The sequence below is a fragment of the Fomitiporia mediterranea genome (assembly GCF_000271605.1).
Source record: "Fomitiporia mediterranea MF3/22 unplaced genomic scaffold FOMMEscaffold_9, whole genome shotgun sequence".
Classification (NCBI taxonomy): Eukaryota; Fungi; Basidiomycota; class Agaricomycetes; order Hymenochaetales; family Hymenochaetaceae; genus Fomitiporia; species Fomitiporia mediterranea.
This window is the reverse complement of record NW_006760394.1, coordinates 2,041,105-2,061,992: the sequence shown is the minus strand read 5'-3', so window position 1 is coordinate 2,061,992 and position 20,888 is coordinate 2,041,105. Positions and strand designations below refer to the sequence as shown.

The 20,888-nt window shown below is 45.1% G+C and overlaps 8 protein-coding genes across 8 annotated transcripts; 5 read left to right on the top strand and 3 right to left on the bottom strand.

The window, feature by feature from the left end:
* Positions 1 to 1,834: 1,834 nt before the first annotated feature.
* Positions 1,835 to 3,638, top strand: FOMMEDRAFT_159344 (uncharacterized protein; the record flags this gene model as incomplete). The annotated part of the gene is made up of 11 exons (XM_007269307.1): positions 1,835 to 2,036; positions 2,092 to 2,111; positions 2,165 to 2,179; positions 2,457 to 2,534; positions 2,590 to 2,622; positions 2,757 to 2,795; positions 2,871 to 2,937; positions 3,023 to 3,081; positions 3,169 to 3,268; positions 3,344 to 3,529; positions 3,592 to 3,638. 11 exons carry the CDS (start codon positions 1,835 to 1,837, stop codon positions 3,636 to 3,638), a joined length of 846 nt encoding a protein of 281 aa, XP_007269369.1.
* Positions 3,639 to 4,331: 693 nt separating this feature from the next.
* On the top strand, positions 4,332 to 5,578 carry FOMMEDRAFT_159343 (uncharacterized protein; the record flags this gene model as incomplete). Its single annotated transcript, XM_007269306.1, has 3 exons — positions 4,332 to 4,623; positions 4,680 to 4,929; positions 4,981 to 5,578. 3 exons carry the CDS (start codon positions 4,332 to 4,334, stop codon positions 5,576 to 5,578), a joined length of 1,140 nt encoding a protein of 379 aa, XP_007269368.1.
* Positions 5,579 to 5,829: 251 nt separating this feature from the next.
* Positions 5,830 to 6,168, bottom strand: FOMMEDRAFT_58554 (uncharacterized protein; the record flags this gene model as incomplete). The annotated part of the gene is made up of 1 exon (XM_007269305.1): positions 5,830 to 6,168. A coding segment is annotated over one exon (339 nt), but the record flags the coding sequence as incomplete, so codon positions are not given.
* A 1,502-nt stretch (positions 6,169 to 7,670) lies between these two features.
* FOMMEDRAFT_187129 (uncharacterized protein) lies at positions 7,671 to 9,653 on the top strand (the record flags this gene model as incomplete). Its single annotated transcript, XM_007269304.1, has 8 exons — positions 7,671 to 7,823; positions 7,892 to 8,057; positions 8,191 to 8,302; positions 8,415 to 8,479; positions 8,541 to 8,645; positions 8,745 to 9,106; positions 9,196 to 9,494; positions 9,590 to 9,653. 8 exons carry the CDS (start codon positions 7,671 to 7,673, stop codon positions 9,651 to 9,653), a joined length of 1,326 nt encoding a protein of 441 aa, XP_007269366.1.
* A 1,658-nt stretch (positions 9,654 to 11,311) lies between these two features.
* On the top strand, positions 11,312 to 13,260 carry FOMMEDRAFT_91227 (rhamnogalacturonan-hydrolase; the record flags this gene model as incomplete). Its single annotated transcript, XM_007269303.1, has 8 exons — positions 11,312 to 11,464; positions 11,533 to 11,698; positions 11,808 to 11,919; positions 12,035 to 12,099; positions 12,162 to 12,266; positions 12,369 to 12,730; positions 12,801 to 13,102; positions 13,197 to 13,260. The coding sequence occupies 8 exons, from the start codon at positions 11,312 to 11,314 to the stop codon at positions 13,258 to 13,260; spliced, it is 1,329 nt and encodes a 442-aa protein (XP_007269365.1).
* A 693-nt stretch (positions 13,261 to 13,953) lies between these two features.
* FOMMEDRAFT_33010 (uncharacterized protein) lies at positions 13,954 to 14,406 on the bottom strand (the record flags this gene model as incomplete). The annotated part of the gene is made up of 2 exons (XM_007269302.1): positions 13,954 to 14,144; positions 14,187 to 14,406. Coding segments are annotated over 2 exons (411 nt in total), but the record flags the coding sequence as incomplete, so codon positions are not given.
* A 407-nt stretch (positions 14,407 to 14,813) lies between these two features.
* Positions 14,814 to 17,438, bottom strand: FOMMEDRAFT_22345 (cellobiohydrolaseI). Its single transcript, XM_007269301.1, has 2 exons — positions 15,713 to 17,438; positions 14,814 to 15,653 (listed from the first exon to the last, which is right to left on the bottom strand). Exons 1-2 carry the CDS (start codon positions 16,322 to 16,324, stop codon positions 14,895 to 14,897), a joined length of 1,371 nt encoding a protein of 456 aa, XP_007269363.1. The 5' UTR covers positions 16,325 to 17,438; the 3' UTR covers positions 14,814 to 14,894.
* Positions 17,439 to 18,187: 749 nt separating this feature from the next.
* On the top strand, positions 18,188 to 18,748 carry FOMMEDRAFT_159337 (uncharacterized protein; the record flags this gene model as incomplete). Its single annotated transcript, XM_007269300.1, has 1 exon — positions 18,188 to 18,748. One exon carries the CDS (start codon positions 18,188 to 18,190, stop codon positions 18,746 to 18,748), a length of 561 nt encoding a protein of 186 aa, XP_007269362.1.
* Positions 18,749 to 20,888: the final 2,140 nt, after the last annotated feature.

Here is a 20,888-nt window from a genome sequence, read left to right as displayed (position 1 = left end):
CTTAATTTGCATGTACCACTCACAACTTGCTGCACGCCGTCGCCGTGCGTCTATCTTTTCTTTCTTATTGTCACTTGCTAATCACTCTAAACCTGTCTCACAGGTGTAGCTCAACCTCTTCAACCTCACAACTCACACGCGTACACAATTCAACTTGCAGGGACTCAGTGACGACCAAGACGTGGTGACAAAGATTACTTCGAACGTGTTAATCCTTTACCGATGCAAATTCCGCTCGCAAAAGAATGAGGCAGAGGCAGCTAGTGGTGCAGGGGTTGGGATTGTAGAAATAATGTATTAATTACTATTTTTGTATTCTATAATTTAAATATAATTATATTTGATTAATTATTTGATACAAAATTGTATACTAAGCAAAAGCAAACCATTCAAATGCTTGTAATAACTTATAAGCATTATAAGCAGATATTATACTTTCTCAAATAAATAAGTATGTCTTAGTCTTGTAATCTTAGAAAGTGTTATAATCACTTTTATAACTTGACAATTTATAAAATTATAATAGAAATTGCCAAGTTTTAAAAGTATTCTTACTTACTTATCTAACATTGTACTGTCATTACTTAACCCCCCAGGAAGATTATAAGTAATTGGACAAATTTTATAAAATATACAAAATATACAAGATTACAAGCAAGTATAATACTTAAGACTTTTTCGTGATGCATTAGAAGAATATGAGCACTTGTATCCAAGCTTGAATATTTAGGAAGGATTTTCCTGAATGGCACACTACATATTCAAGCATTACAAGCCTTAGCACACACATATGTATATCAGAGACAATCTCCTAAACTGCCGTTCAGCACCCTTGTAATGCAAGGTAGTGGTCCCACTCGTGTGATGGTGAATACAACAACTGTTTCGGTTGACACAGTGTTGTGCAAAAATAGATGAAGGGCAAACGATTTGATGGATATATTGATGCCCCTTACTACAGCAGTTATAACGACCGTCTGTTGCAGATGTAGTAAATGTGTTTAATGTTATTAACACCAAAGTCATGATGGTTGTTAAAGTAACCACGGATGTAATCATCGTTTCTTGCCTCAAAGCAGCTTTGTCACTTGACAATAGTTTGACTTACGAGAACTGTAAACACTACGAATATATGACGTTAGTGGGACCAAATGACAACAAAATGTTGATTATGTCATGTGCCAACACGTGTGTTAGACAGACTCAGATCTTGAGACATCCGCAACCTTTCTTATCTTATAATATATCTATATTTTGCATTTACAGCTGCTTACTCTCAGTTCTAAAAACTTACAAAAGTATCAAACTTGGTACGTCCAGGCCCAAGGCTTTCTCTCCCCAGTGATCCATGACGTCCAGCAAGCTTGTTTGGCGGTCGGTGGCTGGAGTCCGCTGGACTCGTTGCCCTGATGTGCTGTAAGGTTCCTCACATGCAACCAACTCTGGATAAAGGGCTAATTTTAATTTAGTTTCAGAAGGCTAAATCAGATTATCGAATTGATGCTCTAACTCAGCACTGAGGAAGGTGTTACAATTGGAGATACCTTGATGGGATGAATCCGTGAAGATTCGCTCCTAGCAGTAACAGATCATCAAACAGAAATATTTTCTCCCTATTCAGAAACGGTACAAGTCCTTTTCCCGGTGACTATTCTGTGTCTCCTTAAGACAGTGCAGAGATTGATCCGACTGTTTGCTATGCAACGCCTACACGATGATACTTGCTCTTACTGGAGCGGGTTTCAGCCGGAATGCTCTCATACTAAGCGTTGCTGGATGAAGGATAATAACCTTATCGCACCAACCCACCAACACAATAATTCTTATAAAGAGAATGTCCGTCTCGGAACCATATCTCTCCATGACATCTTTTTCTATGGCAAACCAGACTCTTGACTTCGGAAAAGCCTACACGTTCTCCACCCGCTCAGATGACGAGCCTGTTGATCCAAGCTTGGTGCAATTGCTTTTATCCGAGATCATAACTGGAAAGTACTTTGGTGTGGCACTGTTGACTATTTTGGTCTACAACGCTCGTTCGTGAGATGATTGCTCGACCCAGAACCTCACTGACAGAAAGCACAATTCAAGTCACGACAATGGATAAAGAGGTATGATGATGTTCAATGAACTCTCGAGCGCTCGCTGAACCGTGTCTCTGTAGATAAAACACTTCTGGGTGAGTGTAATACTCACTAGCGTGGATCAATGACGCATTAATGGCGGTAAAGTCCAAGCCACGCAACACTATTAGTTTGATTTATTTCGCGGTAAGACTTGCCGTGGTGAATTGAGGCTAGAATTATACTAACGTCGAGATACAGAATCGCTACATTGGGCTTCTTGGGGCGATTTGTATTCTAAATACAAACGGTGAGCAAACTTGTACTTGATCCACTATCCGCAACAAGTCGTTTACAAGGGTGTTTCACTCCAGGTACTAACTTCAATCAAAGTCTTCTCAGGTAGAAAGTAAACATCACCATTCAGAAGTGCATGCTGACCTCGAATTCGAATACATATTACTTGCAGCTGTATGTTTCTTTTCCCCTCCTGGCCATTCGTATTTAGAATTGACTCTATGGTTAGGTCAGGCAATTGCATGGACTGGCGACGTATGCAGTAAGCCGCCTCCTGTTACTCAATACAGCTCCCCGATGTGACGCAGGTGTCAGGCTTGATCACTATTGTTCTTATAGATTGTAGCTGAATACTCCGATTCTTCATATAATTGTTACTTACATGGCCGTTTGTAGACATTCTTCAGATCCGTGTATTGGCGCTTTTCCAACGAAGTAAGTACAATGGCGTTTTATGTAGTTTCTGGAACCTAAATTTTGGCAGATAGAAGACTTTCTATCTGTCTCAAGGCGCTTCTTGTTATAGAAATAGGCGTTGGTTTCGGTCTCCTTATTCATGACAATCTATTTGAAGATAGTAAGTGTTTCAATCAACGTGTTGCCTTGCTTTAATGTCAACTGTGGCGTAATTGGCTACAGTTTCTCTTTCCCGCCTGGCACAGGGTGTCGAAGTGTGCGGGATTATCAGGGATCCTCTGCAGTCGTTGTCAATTATCTCTTGGTGAGCGATTCACCGACATGTCCCGATCCGCACTAATGTAATACAGGACTGTACCCCTGACATATGGGACTATTCTACTTTGTTTAGCCCTCTTCCAAGCAGCAGAGTACTGGCAAATATCAGCCGGATTCAAAGGCTTGCATCTTCTCAGAGTCCTCATTGAAGACCAGGTTATATATTACGGCTTGTAAGTGAACCGAGTTTACACAAATACTTGACTCAAATTACTATAGCTTGATATTTTGTTGCGCACTGAAGATAGTTCAAATTCGAATAATAATTTCAAGTCCTTTCGTCGCAAACCTCTTAACCGCAGCTGGAAATCCTACTCTGCTCTGTGTCCTCGGGAGTCACCTTTTGATCAATCTGAAGGAGGCAGGCGAAATGGGAGTGAACGAAGGGACAAATTATAGGTCAAGGACTGTTAGTAACATCAGTTTCGCCGAAGGTGTGTCCCCCTTCTCTTTCAAAGTTTCTGCCTTTGACTCATCTAACACGTTCCACTGGGAGGCCCTATCGCAAACGCGTCAAATGATGAAAGCTCGTCGGCAGTCTAGAACATTAATCCACACCTTTTCGACCCAGCGTTTGTGCGTAGATATGTGTGGAAAGGCCGTGTTCATTAGATTTTTGAATATTTTCTGTGCTCTTTATTTGTATTTCTTCTCGGACTCGCCCTGGATTCTCGTGGAATGCCTAGATCATCTTGTTCAGTGACCGAGCTTGTATGTCATTCCGTGCGTGGTAGTTATTTGTTTGTACGAATTTTATCCACCGTGTTTTATTATTTTTTAAAACTTGTCACGTGATGCTCCTCACGGCAGGTTAGACTCGGAGCTTCGATGAGGCAAGACGTAATTTCCCCACTCGGCAACTTTTTTTTTGAATTTTAATTTTTTGATGTGCAGTTCAGCATCCACTGACTTCACTCCATCATCGCGCACCATCATAAAGATTTACGCGCAAACATTCTTGCTCGTTCAATCTGTCTCTCTTGGTTACATATAGATGCTACGATCGGAGGAATGTCTCCATTTGAGATGTTTTCTCGCCCGAGTTTTGTGCCGAGGAATATACTCTTAATCACGCAATTACACTTGACGTGTTCTCCTTATATATATATTACTCTCCCTATATACAAATTGCTCTCCCTATATACATATTGCTCTCACCAGCATGTCATTGTTAAATTATGGGCACTCTGGCCTCTATTCGCCACTTAAACCTCTGATACCTATCAGTTGGGACCAATGCGACTCGCTGTCGCTTTCATCTGTGCCCTCTTTGCATGGAACAGCGCAGCAACATCCAACGTTACCATTGACGATGCATTTGGTAACCCAAATACTGGAGGCCACATTTTATATTTTCCTTCTACATCTTGGCAACGCGGAGATGGCTGCACAACATGTGCAGCAAAGCCACCTGCGGGCACCGGTGCATACAGGGGAACGTGGCATGAAGCGTTGTTTGAACCTGCGAATACGTCTACGCCGAACAGTAACAACGGAAAAATAATTAGCGCTTCAGCGACCTTTACAGGTTAGTTTTAGAAAGTTTTGTATGGAGTTCGTGGGCTAATGGGCGTATTATTATAGGAACCGCTGTGTATGTGAACTGTATACTGACTGGTTCGACTGCCAATCCCAATGGCAACACGGACCTAACGTTTTTCCTCGACGGCAACCAAGCCGGTACTTTCCGACAAAATCCAAATGGCGACACAACATACAGACTACAAACTGTCTTTGCTGCAGCCGGCCTTTCGGACGCGCAACACACTATACGACTTGAGACCGGTAATGCTGGACAGGAAGCGCTTGTCCTTTTGGATTCGATTATATACACGTACGTTCGACCAAAATTTTGATTTACTTGTTTCTCATGCGTATGAGCCAGGTCGCAGGATGATTCAGTAGAAACCACCACTATTTCGGGATGGACGAGAGGTGTAAATATCCCTCCGAGTATTTCACCTCCGGCCGAGACCGTCACCGGTAGTTCCAATTCCGGTGGATCAGGCTCCAAGACAAATGTGGGAGTGATCGTCGGGCCCATCTTTGCAGTGATAACCATCGGCGTCCTTGTCAGCATTTGGATTTGTCTGCGGAAACGACCTCGAAGTCGAATACTAGTATCTGAACCCCCCTCAAGTTGCCGACAGTCGATATGCACATCCAATACGCAATATCCTAGATCACATAATCCCTCAAGTTACGAGCAGTCATCATACACGTCCTACCTACAGTATCCTAAATCATATACGGAAGGTGGGACGTACTCGGAGGTCTCGGGGTATGGCACCTATTCTGCGGTATCGTACATCACTCCCAATCCTAATTCGTCTGTCGCTGCGGAAGTACGAGGGCCTACGAGAGCGCCCGTCCCACAGCCAGCACCGTCCTGGGCACACCCTCATACCATGATTTTGCAAGAACCCAGAAGAGCCGTTCCTGCTCGCCATATTCCACGCTCGTGTCAGAGTGATATCGTTTGAATATTGTGTTCTTCGTGTCCTTAATTCTCTGTTTCCTTCCGATGGATGCTCTTTGTGACGTATCTGTAACATTTCTTAGTTTCGGCATTTCATTATAATGGATACCTCGTGGAAATTACTCTGTGTAAATAGAATTTTCTGTTTCTAAAAGAGCTAAAATCAGGACCGTTGAATCATTTGAGTGCATCGTAACAATCACCGTGTGTAAGTTCTCTCCGTATGAGAAACAGGGAGTGCATTCAAGGTGCAGAAAGGAGGCCTGTGAGAGTTTTCTGGACTATGTCTGCTGCAGCACGGACTGTTTCTCGCTCGCTACCATCCATTATGCGTGCCAATACACGTGTTGTGAATTTGTCTGGATGCCAATTCTTCAATTCGTTCTTAACTACGAGACGTTCTTCCTTCTTCGTTAACAAAGCCGCTTTTTGTGTCTCCGTTGACGAGAATGCACTGAGATTTACAGTACGACGCTTTGTATGGCAGATAAACTCGCGTACACAGTTTGGTGTGATGTCAGAAGGAGTGCAGGGAATGGTGAGCGAAGGCCATGGAATGCTCGAGAACTGGAGTGGCACGTTGCTTGAGAGGGTAGAGATGCTTGTCCACTGAGATTCGTACCACTTGAAGTGTGCAATGAGTGGGTCAACAGGTTTGGACCTTGAAGAGGCCTGTGTGGACGATGTAGGGTTAAAGTTCTTGCTGCTATATGTGGAATGTGATGTCGATGGACGCTTGCGCGAACTGGACGCGTTTCGTTTCCTACGCTCCGCCTCTTCCTTCCGCTCCTTCTCCTTCTGTGCGTGCATCTCCTCTGCAGTCCTGCGCGACTTTTCTCGATTGGAAGCCTCCCTTTCCCATAGCCTCTTGACTTTCTCTATCTCGTACTGATTCGTCCTTCGAAACGCCTCGAAATGTTTGTAAACTCGGGTAAACTCTGTTTCACTGATATGTCCCTTCCATACAGACTGTGTGTAGTCATTGAAATGTTCTGCAAATGCTTTGCTAGCTGACAGATATCTGTCAGAGTGTACCCGAATGATTTTATCGTCTGCTGTCTCTCCTGGATATTGGGCCTCAAATGATCTCCGATGTTCTTCTGCCTCCTCGAATAGTTTCATGAGCCGGACAAGCTCTTTCTGCTGCTTTCTGTTAATGTAGTGTGTACTCATTGAGTCAAGATGAAGTTCTTCTGAGAGATGGGCTATGATGTGCTAGAGTATTGATCTAGATGATAGTGTAGAGCAACACACTACAATAACCTTGCTGAGGTAGTAGTATATACATTTTTGTGAGATAGACAGATTTGGCAGGAAAGTAGCAAAAAATAGACAATCTGATCTCATCTAAACAAATATTCCCTTGTTCATCTTTTTCTTGCCTTGTATTCGAACTTCCATACAATATTTTATAAAAGGACTTCAGGGCAGTCTCTAAGCAACACCTGTACACTCCTAACTGATTTACAAGAAAAACTCAAGAGCAGTGCTTGTCATGTGATAAACTCAGTACTGGGGATTCCACTCAATATCTACACAATAACATTGATCTGTATTACCCAGTCGGTTTCCGGTTCCATGTTCCACAGTGATCAAGAAACACCTGCTATTCTTTGGTACCAGACAAGGAGGCTCGGAGACCAACGATCTTAGGGCACACAATCGCCTACGACGGACTGTCCTGCAGACACCTTGCATGAGGTTATCTTCTCCGACTCGTGATCCGACTTCACTGCAAATAACCGCAGCTATTTTTCAATGCCTGACCCATCGGAATCCAAATTGCTCTACGGTCCTCGAGTTAACTTACCCCGCAGTACCGGTTAACACGGAAAGAGTCCTCGACGCCATATGTCGCCCCCAGCTCTCCATTCCCTCCATTCTATTCCGATAAAAACCGCGGCCTTGCATTCACATGTGTGCAATTATCAGCCGCATACTTGTCCGAAGAAGACGCATTGGGGGCCGAGTCATTGGAAGCGGGCAGAAGGAAACATCGTCGCCAACAGGTATAAAGCGTCTCAAGCGGAAACGAACGTGCGGCTCTTGTCATTTGGCTTTATCCTTTCTCCTTGGCTAGCCTTGAAATTTTAATAATGGCTTTCGGATTAGCATTTTTGTCTTTTCTGCTTGCGTTACCGTCCGTGTTTGCGCAACTCTCAGGCAGGGTGGGACCTACGACTCCGCTATCCGCAAAACAAGCGACAATATGCAATGTTCTCAACTTCGGCGGGTCTGTCGGGTCTAGCGTAGGTCTTCATTCGTCCTATCTTTCTCTGAGCGACTGGCCATTACATGCACGCTGTTCGGACACTAGGACATCGGACCAGCTATCGGGAACGCGTTCACGAATTGTGTGCTGAAGAATCCTAACGGCTCGACATTGTATGTCCCTGCGGGAAACTACAGCATGCAGACTTGGCAGACACTCAAAGGTGGCTCGAAGTGGGCTTTCCAGATGGACGGTGTTATCACTCGTAACAGTGGGTTGCAGTCCTCGTCCCCATTCACCAACCACCATTTCTCAGACTCCCCTATCCTCGTTCCGTGTCTCCTCCTGACGCCGAATTAAACTGGGACGGAGACTTGACTGATATTACCTCGGATACCTCACAGGCACGACGGGTGAGAATATGATCGTCATCCAGAACGCGAACGACTTCGAGTTCTTCTCGAATAATAGCGCGGGAGCAATTCAAGGAAATGGCTACCTAGCTCGCAATGCAGGGTAAACGGGCAGTCCCTTCCTTTCGCCTTCTCTACAGTCGGAGTGATGGTAGTGCTGATCCGAATTTGTGTTTTCTTTCTTTCCTGCGGGCGTGCGGTGTCTTCATGTGAAGACCTAGGCTGGTTCGTATCGTGAATTCAAACAATTTCTCGATGCATGATTTGATCTTGGTCGATTGTGAGTATTAGTCTCATACGCTGTTGCTAAAGTGCATATACGTAGGCTTACCCAATTCTAGCTCCTGTGTTTCACCTGGTCATCCAACAAGGCTCAAACGGGGAGATCTACAATATGGCTATACGCGGGGCAAACATCGGTGGATCAGATGGGATCGATGTCTGGGGTAGGAACACACGTTCCACTCCTTATCCTCTCATATTCCAATTCCTGATCCACCTGTATTGACGTACTAATTTTCGCTCTCCACATACACTTACATTAGGCACGAACTACTGGATCCACGACATAGAAGTCACTAACCGGGATGAATGCGTCACCGTCAAGTCACCTGCGAGCAACATACTCGTCGAGCGAATCTGGTGTAATCAATCCGGCGGGTCTGCTATTGGTTCCCTTGGGACAGGCACAGCAATCCAGGACGTCCTCTATCGGAACGTCTACACGAACGGCGGGAACCAGATCTTCATGATCAAGTCAAACGGCGGGAACGGAACTGTGAAGAACGTGGTGTTCGACACATTCTTGAGTCGCGGCACAGCGTATGGACTAAATGTGGACCAGTATTGGAGTGAGCTGGCAGAGCAGGCTGGTGATGGCGTGCAGCTGCGTAATATCACGTTCAAGGTACGTTCCTTTTTCTTCTCCCTTCCCCAAAGCTCTTCAAAGTGCAATCGCAATCTCTTTTGGCCAATTTTTCTAACGCTAATAAACAGAACTGGGATGGTGCAGTTATCGATGGCGTCCGACGCTCGCCAATACAGTTTCTCTGCGCCGACGGGGCACTCTGCACGGGCATGACTCTCCAAAATGTCAGCCTCTGGTCGGACACCAACGCGGCAACCAATAAGTGCCGTAGCGCGTTCGGTTCGGGTGCGTGCCTCCGCTCCGGGACACCGTCGAGCTATCCAGCGGTGACAACAACGATTAGTCGACCTCCTGGCTACTCGACTCCACCTACTCTTTCAGGCGACTTGTCGACAGGATTTGCAACAAATTCGTCTATTCCGATTCCGTGAGTCCTTCTTTCGTGCTTGACAGGGTTTTCTTTGGGTCTGCATGATCGGAGTGGGTTTCGGAGTGTTGGAGCTGATGATTTTGGTGTGTTAGGACGATTCCAACGATGTTCTTTCCTGGTCTCCCGCAGATCTCGCCACTGGCGAAGAACTCTTAATCTATCGATTGGTCGGTCGGCGCAGCTGGGTGACATGTACAGTAGACTATAGTTTGATTTTGGCCCTGTCTCGACGTCATGCCTCTCTGTATTTATGCCTATCAGCTTTTCGTTTGAATGCTGTCGATCTTTATTTGATTAAAGTCAGCAGACCCTTCTTGTCTTAAGCGGATGAAAGACAGTGCATCAGTAATAACTTATTGCACACGTATGTATACATTAAACACCTGTTTCATATCCACATTATTACCTGCATATCTGCGCCTAGTATAGTGGCTCGCCTACCAAGTGCTAAATCCCACCACCTCATTGCTTCGTTCTTTGGCTGTGCTGCCCGGTACACATAGAACACTGCAAAGGGGGAAGCAAAGATGATGAGCGGGTGTGCAATGCACGCGTGCGAGGCGTGCTAGAACTTAGAACTGTCTGTCGAGGACAACTTATCGAACAACATTTCCTCCTGCTAGGACAAAACGTTGATATTGGCTGGGCTGGGTACAGTGAATCAAAGGTGTTAAGCTGAAGAGGTTCGTCGACTCTCGACGTGTTAGCTGCACGTGATGTTGCTTGCCAATAATAAATTATGTACAATTTACGCTCGATTACGTCCTCAGTACCCGACTTTTGCTCTTGCCACCAGGAGACGAATTCAATGACGGGTTCTTCTACTCTTTTCTTATACTTGCTAGAGTAGACCATATGACTCTCTTTCGCGAAAAAATATTAGCTTGCTTACAGTGGAGGTTATCTTGGCGACTACTTCAGGAGGCGTTCCGTCTTCTCCTTCACCTGGTAAATTCGCGGGGCATCAAGCATTAGACCACGGGATCTCACTGAAACATAAAGAGTCTAAAGTGGAGCCTGCGTTCATGCGACATACTGAAGTTCTCAGTCTGGCAATTGGCTTTTTGACGTCATACTCTCATCAGGTTTCCTGAACAACGCTCTCAGAACACACGTCGGCCCGTTATTTCGCTCCGTTTACTACTCTTCCAAGAGTCTAGCGGCCCGCCAGATGCAATAAGGACTCTTCGCAGGCTCTTTTTCGGTGCCACGCTGCCTGTTCTCAATAATTCTAATTAACGTTGATCTGCAGTGTCCTACCCGGTTCCAGTTCTTGTTACCAAATAAAGCCAAGAAGCACATGCTCTTCTTCTCAAATAACAGAGAAGTAGACTCGGAGACCAACGATCTCTGGCCACGCAATCACCTACGACAAATGTCCTGATTTTCCCGTAAATACTTTGCACGGGTTTTTCTCCTTTATGAACTTAAAGCAACTCGTGACCTTGCTGGACTATGTCGCTGCGAATATTCGCGCGTATTTCTCAATGCCTGGCCCGTGTAATCCGGAATCTAAAGCCGTTTCAAGATTCTCATATTAATTTATCCCGGTGCCGGCTTGCCAGCACAGAAATAGTCCGTGACACTGTATGTTGTATCCACTTTGCTATGCCTGTTTCTATTCTGGCGAAAACTCCAAGCCTACGTTCACGTGTACACAATTACGATCCGCATATTCGCCTGAATAAGATGTATTGCCGAGCAAGTCAATGGACTGGGACGGCGAGAAAATACCGTCGTCAGCAAGTATAAAGTATCTCGGGAAGGCGAACGAACGGTGGCCTCTGCTCTTCGCTTTTCTCAGGATTGTAACAATGGCTTTCGGTCCAGCGTTCTTGTCTGCTCTACTTGCCTTGCCTGTAGCGTTCGCTCAGCTCTCGGGCAGGGTGGGACCTACGACTCCTCTTTCCGCTAAGCAAGCGACAATATGCAATGTCCTCGACTTCGGCGGGTCTGTCGGCTCCAGTGTAGGCCTCCGTCAATCCCCTCGTCTTCTGGGTTGTAAACATTGACATGCACGTTTTTGGAATACTAGGATATTGGACCAGCTATCGGGAACGCGTTCACGAACTGTGTGCTGAAGAATCCTAACGGCGCGACGCTGTACCTCCCGCCCGGGAACTACAACATGCAGACTTGGCAGACCCTCAACGGAGGCTCGAAGTGGGCTTTCCAGATGGATGGGGTCATCACTCGCACCAGTACGCTATCATTTCTTATTTCTCATTCTCCATCCCCGCTCCTTGCTGCTTGATCGCCGAATAAATTCGGAACGGAGATTTGGCTGATATTACTTCGGCTACTTTCCAGGCACGGCGGGCGGGAACATGATTGCCATCCAAAATGCGAATGACTTCGAGTTCTTCTCAAGTAACAGTGCGGGCGCAATCCAAGGAAATGGCTTCCAGTGTCGTAACGCAGGGTACGTTGGCCGCCCCTTCCTTCCCTATTCTGACTCTAATGTTACATTAATGCTAATATTGACCGTATCTGCTTTCATTGCGTCTTTTCTCGGCATGCGGTAATATTATGCGCAGACCTAGGCTGGTTCGCATCGTGACCTCGAACAACTTCTCGATGCATGATTTGATCTTGGTTGACTGTGAGTAATAATCATATGCGCCCCAGACCCAATATGGCAATTATAGACTCACCTGGTTTCAGCGCCGGAGTTCCACCTCGTCATTCAACAAGGTTCAAACGGAGAGATCTACAATATGGCTATTCGCGGGACGAACCTCGGTGGATCTGATGGGATCGACGTCTGGGGTACGTACAACCTTTGCTCTATCCTCTTCGGTTTCAATTACAATTTCAAACTTTCAAAACTTTGACGTACTGGACATATACTCACCCCACCTTACTTACTAGGCACAAACTACTGGATCCACGACATCGAAGTGACCAATCGGGACGAATGCGTCACCGTCAAGTCACCCGCGAACAACATCCTCGTTGAGCGAATCTGGTGCAACCAGTCCGGCGGGTCCGCCATCGGGTCTCTCGGGACGGGCACGGCGATTCAAGATATTCTCTACCGGAACGTCTACACGAACGGCGGAAACCAGATCTTCATGATCAAGTCAAACGGCGGAAGCGGATTCGTTAAGAACGTGTTGTTTGATACGTCCTTGAGCCGCGAGACTGCGTATGGGTTGAATGTGGATCAGTATTGGAGCAGCGAGGCGACGCAGGCGGGAGATGGAGTGCAGTTGAGTAATATTACGTTCCGGGTAGGCATCCTTCACTTCTCCCATTTTCCTCCCAACAACCTTACATTTCCTGTTCTGAATGCACGAATAGAACTGGGACGGTGCAGTCGTCAACGGCGTCCAACGTTCTCCCATACAAATTCTCTGCGCAGACGGGGCACCCTGCTCAGAAATCACGCTGCAAAACGTCAATCTCTGGTCGGACACCAACGCCGCGACTAACAAATGTCGTTCTGCGTTCGGCACGGGCGCACCGTGTCTACGTTCAGGGACACCGACGAGCTATTCGGCAGTGACGACGACGATCAGTCGCCCTGCTGGGTTTACGACTCCACCCAGTCTGTCGGGTGATTTGTCGCAAGGGTTTGCGACGAATTCGCCTATTCCGATCCCGTGAGTCGCCTTTTTCCCTTCTTTTTTGGGACGAGTGCTTTAAAGAGTGAATGTTCTAATTGCGGATGTATGCTGATGTATTTGGCGCATTTAGGACGATCCCGACAACTTTCTACCCTGGTTTGCCACAGATCTCGCCACTGGCGAAGAACTCTTAATATGTTTGATATTGGAGCCATCGAGTAACTGGCGCAGACTGAAGTTTGATGTCGGTTTTTTTTCAACATCATGTCCCTCTGTAATTCTATATACTTGGCTTTCAATTTGAAAATGCGATTGGAAAGCCGTGAGACTGAATGATTGAGGCAAACGGACCATCGTCCCAAAGTAAATGGCAATAAACAAATGCATCAGTATTAATTTATAGCGCATATATTGATCAGGGGTTAAAAATGGACATCAATTGCGGATTCCGTTCCTGGGTATCCAAATGCAATGATGCTGACAGCAGGAAAGCGACAGGAAACATAAGAGTCTTTTTAACAACGAAAGCAAAACAAGAATAGCACGCACAGGTAGATCCTCAGTCCGAATGAAAAATTGTGGCAGTATGCATGCAAAGCGAGGATTATCCAACGAGCTCAGGCTCGTGGTCAGCACCCATGACCTAGCAAAATTCGACCAAACAGGACAGACACAGAGGGTAGAAAATATCAATCAGCTACAATCGGTTCGTCAAATCCGACGACTGCATCTACCGCTTTCGCTATTGTCCCAGCCTTCTCCAACACTCCTTCGTCATCACTATTCCCACCAGACGATCCATCTCGGGAATATGCTTTCCCGTCGTTATTATCGGATAAGAAGACGTTGGCAGCAGGTGCAGTCGAGCCAGCGGCAGAAGCAGAAGACGAAACCGACGAAGAGAGAGACGAGATTGTTTTAGGTGCGACGTGTTGGTGTACTGCGTCTGACAAGGCAGATGCGAGGTCTGTAGGCTGCATTCCGATGATGGAGGCAATGGCGTGTACGTGACTCTCCAGTTCACCCTCTTTCGACCCTGCGCTTCCACTTTGCCCACCAGGTTGATAATACCCGCGTTCTCCCTGATTCGTATTAATATTCCCTCCTTGTCCTTGCACACCCGGTGGTCTCCTACCAAGTGCGAGGTTCCACCACCCGCCTGCCTCGCTCTTCCATTGTACAATTCGGTACGCGTAGAACGCTGTGAAGAGGACTGCGAAGATCGTGAGGAGGTGTACGACTCGGGAGAGGGAGACGTGTTGGAGAGGTTTGGATACGTCGTGGCGGACGACCTTGCCCTGCCGTTTGGGTGGGAGGTCGGATTGGTCTGTTTGGGGTGGTGTGGTGCGTTGACGGGATGACATTGTGGGTGCTAAAGAGTCTTGAGTGTGTACTAGGTATTACTATAAATTGATGCAGGTGAGGGAAGAGGATGGAGGATGGAGATAGAGGTACACTGAGCAGTTGACGAGACATGGTTTTAACTTTTGAGAGTTGACGGCAGGCTACGTCATTGGCGTCCAGACTCCAGAGGCAAGTGTGGAGACTGACGCGTGACGTAGTCGCGTCGCGTCAAGTCAATAATCTTCATTCAAGTGCTTTGATCTAGTCCTCCTAGGTCAGCACGAAAAGAGTATTCAGATGTTCTATTGCTCGTACATCCAAACAATATAATTTACATTCCTTGTTTTATACGAAAGAAAGAGCAAGCATATATTTACAGCCAGCTATTTTGTTCAACAAGGTGGTGCATGCATCCAGGGAGCCAAAAGAATGAGAGGTCGGTATCACTGTCAACCAGACCAAATCCTACTTAATTAAATAATACTTAAGAGGAGAAAGTCGAGCCGAGGGGGCCGAATTTGATGTTGGAGAAGGTAACCTTCGCGTTCGGGCTCTGCGACTCGACCTCCGTGGGAGCACCAGAGTCAGTCGGGCAGTTACCACGAGCGATACCAGGCTGCGATGGGTCGGCGTCAGTCGGGTAGTCGCTGTCGAGCCACAACATCTGCGCCGCGTAGTCGTCCCATATACTCATGACGAGGACCATACCCGTGTCGAATGCATCGCCCATCGTCGCGAGACCACCCATCTGCTCGAATGTGTTGGTGTCACCGAAAGTCGTCTTCTGGGCATTGCAGAAGTCATCCGTGATCGAGTTGCCTGCGGGAATTCCTGGGATGTTGACGTTCGAGTTCTGGATAACTTTGCCATTCTGGACGTAGATGCGGCGGATCTCAGAGAGCTGGCCAGTCGTTGTGTTGTCGGCGGTCAAGAACTGAGTAACAACTGTGATCTTCTGGCTGGTGTCAACAGTCATGCCTGGGCCGAGGAAGGTCTGGTCACCCATGCGGAAGGAGTTGAAGTCACAGCCGTCCTTGTCGCAAACACCATCGTAGCGATCATCGCCAGCACCACAGTCAGTGCCCTCGCAGCGAGTCTGGCCCTGGACTGTGCAGACGTGCGGCGTAACGGCAGCGCCCATCGAGTTAGCCTCCCAGACGTCCATTTCGTTACAGCAGGTACCGAACTGGCCGGTTCCCGCGTTCGGGTCGCTGGCGGACGGCTCCCAGCCTTCGACGTTGGCCTGAGAAAAAATGCATGTAAGCCAAAGCAGAAAAGAGCAATCCGAATATGGTAACATACCTCTCCGTTGATGAACTTGATGTCCTGCGGGCACTGAGTGTCGCAGTAGCCAGTTCCGAACTTGGCACCAGCCTTGTTGCTGGGGAACTTGGACACACCACCATCCGAGTCCATCTCCACGAAGTAGAGGGCACCATTCAGGCCACACGGGAGGGTGGACATGTCGACATCAAAAGTGAATTCTTGATTCTTGAGCTTGAACATCTGGTATGTGCTCTCGTCCTCGAGGAGGTAGACACGAGAACCGACGTTCTTTCCAGAGGACTGGGTCACGAACGTGAGTGAGAGCGCATCGCCAGATGTCGAGATTCCGTAAGTGCCGGAGTAGTCAGCACCATCGAGAGCGCAGTTTGCAGCGCAAGTCGTGCCGTCAGGGCAAAGAGAAGTGTCCCACTCGTTGCCGGTGTAGCAGTTCGTGTAGCCAGTCGTGTCGTGTACCCAGCGCCAGTTTGAGTCGAGGACGACGGACCTGGACTGTTGTGTGCAGCTGCCTCCTGCAGTACATTCAGAGACGGAGAGTGTTGGGTGGGTTTCAGCCGTGACGGTGCCTGCCTGCTGGCCGCGAACAACGGCGGCGAGGGTGAAAGCGAGGAGAACTGAAGCGCGGAACATTGTTTCCTATGCCAACTGCCTGTAGATGAGTAACCGAAGCGGTGATGTAGACTGCAACGAACTCAGATGCTCCTTATATACGAAGGAGGACATGTGGAAATACATGCGAAGTTCGACAAGTCCTGGACTACAACGCAGCTGTCCTGCGCGCATCCCCAAATTTCGGGACATATGACCAGACATGTAAGGTGGGACCGAGGACTATCCGATTGTCGCAGAAATGTTCATGTCTGCTGGCAGATGTATCGTTAAACATGTTCGTGCATATTTTCGACGGCTCCGAAGCTTAAATCAACACCGTGACCACGCGCGCGATGAATTCTCGGACATAATACTTCCGCCTTTGGTTGCTTACGTCCCAACATGAGGAAGTTAGAACCGTGCCGCTCGGCGAAGTCCATAAATAACTCCACAAGTATAGGTCGGCCGCGATGAACATATGACGCATACCGCGACCGAAGAGCCATGCTAATTTTCCGAATAATTGATCGAAAATATATCGACTTCTGTTCTTCCACCTGCGTAATCCTCGGTTAATTCCAGTAGATTGAACAACACAAAATCGTCCGTCGCGGCGACCTTCGTGCAAGCATCACGGACTTCATCTTCATGTTTTATGCTCCTGTCTAATACATGTGAGATACCAGTTACCTTGGCATCGGATTCTTTAGACATGAGCACAGAAAACAAGCCGAGTCTCTTGACAGAAAATGACGTGTCTTACAGGTATTCGTCAAAGCCCAGCGGGATTCGCGTCTTAGCAACAAGACACAGGTCCAGCATCGGAAAGAAGAGGAGCAGATCGCGTATCCGATGCATCAATACCCGTACTATGCGCCTTCCGACTCAAAAGATCACTCGAAGTATTGCCGTTAATGCCACTGGCAACATCCGGGGATATCAATGCGCAGCACGCCGCTTTTCGAAATGCAGTTTAATGCACCACGGAAATTCCATAAGTATGTAGCTGTTAACACCGGTTCTGGGTCATTTGTCAACCAGTCTCCTTCGGAAGAATCTCGTACGGAGACGCATGAATAAGAGTAAGAAGAAAAGGTGTATCACTCAGAAGAGCGTGCGTGACGGATTTAGCAACTAAGTAAGACGAGGTGCTGTCGCCACTGGTACTGCACCAGCTTGGCCTGTACGTACCTGCCGTAAAAGCATGTTGCATACGTCCGAATAGCGTCCTCGGCAATTTCCCATATGGCACCCAAGAGGTGTCATAAGAAGAGCATAGTTGTGATGTACTAAGCAGAAGGAGAGAGATTACGATCAATGAATCGTCGAATGACAGTTGGTTCTTACGACACGTGATGAGAACACGAACATTTCGAGCTGGCTCTGCAATCGGGGCAACATCACTTGTATCAGGCAAAGTGTTTGAAGTACATCGCAGAACGTATTTTTATTTGTCCAATCGGAGACCCGCTTCTGAATCGTTTTCTGAATGTGGCCCAATACGTTTGATCTAAATCAATGGTATGCAAGCAGTGAAAGTGCGATGTTCCTGAATACGTACAATTTGGAGTTATGTTTTCATTTGGACTTTGCAATCTATAGTGATCATCATGTTATGTTAGAGAAAAGATAGCATAGCACAGCAAACAATTCGTTATTAATATTCTAAACATTGCAGGCAGCATTCTGATCTTCCAATCAGAGATTCGCATCAAGATCAACTACAGCAGCAATTTCAGTATGTCGCACAGATATTGATTGCGCATCATATTACAATATGTCTGCAGATGACGGCAATATGATGTGGCTCATTCTCCCACAACAACTTTGCGCCTTGAAATATGTCTATAAAACGGGATAGAAACTGAGGGTAAGCATCATAGTGCACTCCTCAGATCAACAATGAGTCAACATAACAAAAACCATTCAAGAACACCTTCGGGAGCTTCAGTCGCATCTCGTCGCCAGCGCCGCGATTCAGATGCAGGGAGTGTCAAAGCAGGAAGACAATCTGGCCATGGCCATAGTAGAACGTCCAGTGCAGCCATTCTCCACAACATGGAGAAGCAGCTTTCACACACTCCAAGCAATAGTAATCATTCAAGAACTCCCTCATCCGCTTCTGCTTTGTCAGACGGTTCTATGGTGGAACTTGCACTATTTGCGAACTTTACACACCCTGAAGTGCAACACCTGATCCCTGAACTGTTGACTGTGTCAGACATGTTGCTCAAGATGTATGTACCACTGGACGGGATAGGAGCTATTGCTGAAGAACAAGGAGTGACTTTACCAGGCCTCTCAGAGTTACGTGGAAAGCTTGACAAGGTTAATGGTGACTTTGTAAAGCTGGTTGCTAATACAAGTAGTCAAGTGAACGATATAAAACAAGCTATCCGTGCCTTAGTAGAAGATTGCAAGGAAAGCCAGAGAGGTATGATGGAGGGTTCTGCATCAAACTAGACTGGCTATAATTTAGATAGTAAATAACAAGTAAACAGTACTATAATGAAATGATGATATAGAAAAGTTTACACAAGAGTTTTTGCATGACTTTATACACTATTATTATCTGTAGTTAACTTCTTGCCCTTCATTACATATTAAAGCTAGAAGGCTCTAGTATATTAATGAGACATGACTAGATATATAATTATGAGAAGTTTGTAATGTGTAAATACACTTGTAGCTCAGTTTGAAAACAATACAGAAATATGAGAGTAGAGTAAATTGGAATACTTACACTAAGTATTAAATAGATTTAACTAAACTGTATAGGTTTATATTTTACTATATTGAATAAGTCTATATATTATAGTAAGAGCAAGATTAGTACAGCTCAAATAATATAATGGTTACAACAGACATGTTTAAATAAGACATTATTATATTTTGATATATTATATTATTTTACAAAAAAGTCTATACAAACATTGTTAATGTTTTATAATATAATATAAACAGTTCTAGAACTTTACAGTAACTATAAAGTGTTAAAAGATCCTATTAGAGGAATGTGTACTTTAGGTTAATAGTATATTCTAACTGTGAATTCAGTCTACAGTTCTTATACTAACTATATTCTAAGCTACTAAGACAGGATTTTACACAAGGAACAAGAAGGATACAAAAAGAGTTAAAAAAACTAAGAAACTACTATATAAAATGAGTAGTTTTTATAATGTAGAAAGTGTTTAAAGGTGTAAGAATAAAATAAAAAAGACAATAAAAGTATAAGACAAAGAATAGAGTATAAAAAGGTAAAAATGAATAAAGAGAACAAGGAATATTTAGTAAACAGTTTGTGTAAGCTTAAGGAGTATAATACAAGCTTATTATATTTAAAGAAATAATAGTTACTTAATTAAGAGAACAGAGAATTAGTTAGACATGTAAGCTATATATAATAGATTGTAAAAGTGTGAGAGGCTCTCTTAGACTGAGTATTTAACCCTTTACCTTGGAATTTAGTAAAATAAATAATAAGACATTAAGGATAAAGAAAATAATAAAATAATTAAGAGTTTCAAAGTAAGAAAATTAAACAAAGCAGAAACAATAGAAGAGAAAGGTATTGAATCTTAATCCTAATTATACTTACTATATTAGTATTCTTGAGACAATTTTCTGTTGTACTTCTTATTTATCTCTTTCACATTTATAGTTAATCTCTTTCACAAGTTGTCTGTAGAAATGAACTATCTAAGAGTTTAAGGAATTGTTTGTACAAACTAACAGTTCTGAACAATACATGTGTATCTACACTACTTAGATACAGACTATTGCTTTAAAGTAAATGTTGTAAGAAAATAAAAAATGAGTGTGCATTCTGATACTAGATATCAAAATGTAACAGTGAAACAACAGGAAAACAACAGAAAGTATTAAAGACTTTCAAACAACAAATGTTAGTAACAGTATAGAGGGGTCCTGTAGGCTTAGTAAGGGGACCCAGGCTACAACTATCCTACACAACAGAAATACAGAATGTAAGTACTAGAACATAGTCAGAACTTGTAAAACAGACAGAGTGAGTGAGTAAGACAAGAGTAGAGTATATAGAGTGAGCCTAAGAGTATAGGACTATCTAGAGTAGACAAGATCAAGACTACAGGACTAGTCTGTGTTAGGAATTGTAAAATACAGTAACTAAGTTTGGAAAAGCTTAACTCAAGACTTGAGACTGAGTAGTTTATATACAAAACCCTATTGGTCACAAGTCTAGAGATTGGCCAGATCAACTAGGCTACCTTTGTTGTCCTGCTTAGTAAGAACTCTAGCTCAGCATTATTAACCTCTAATCATTACTAATGGGTGATCAATCCATCAGCAGAGAGAGGGGACAGGAAGGAGTAGGTACCAAGTCAGTTAGGAAAAGGTAACAAAACCTGAGGACAAGGTCTTTATCTCTCTAAGGTTAAACACATACTCTAGCACAGTATTACTTGATAACCTCAACCAAAGACAAGTCATTTAGAATGCTTGTATGGAGAGGGGATCTGGAAAGAGTATAGTGTCCAGAGCAAGAAGTATAAAGGAAAAGACTAGGAGAAAACCTGAAGAGATAAAAGGAAAATATTATACTTACTTACTACATAGCTAG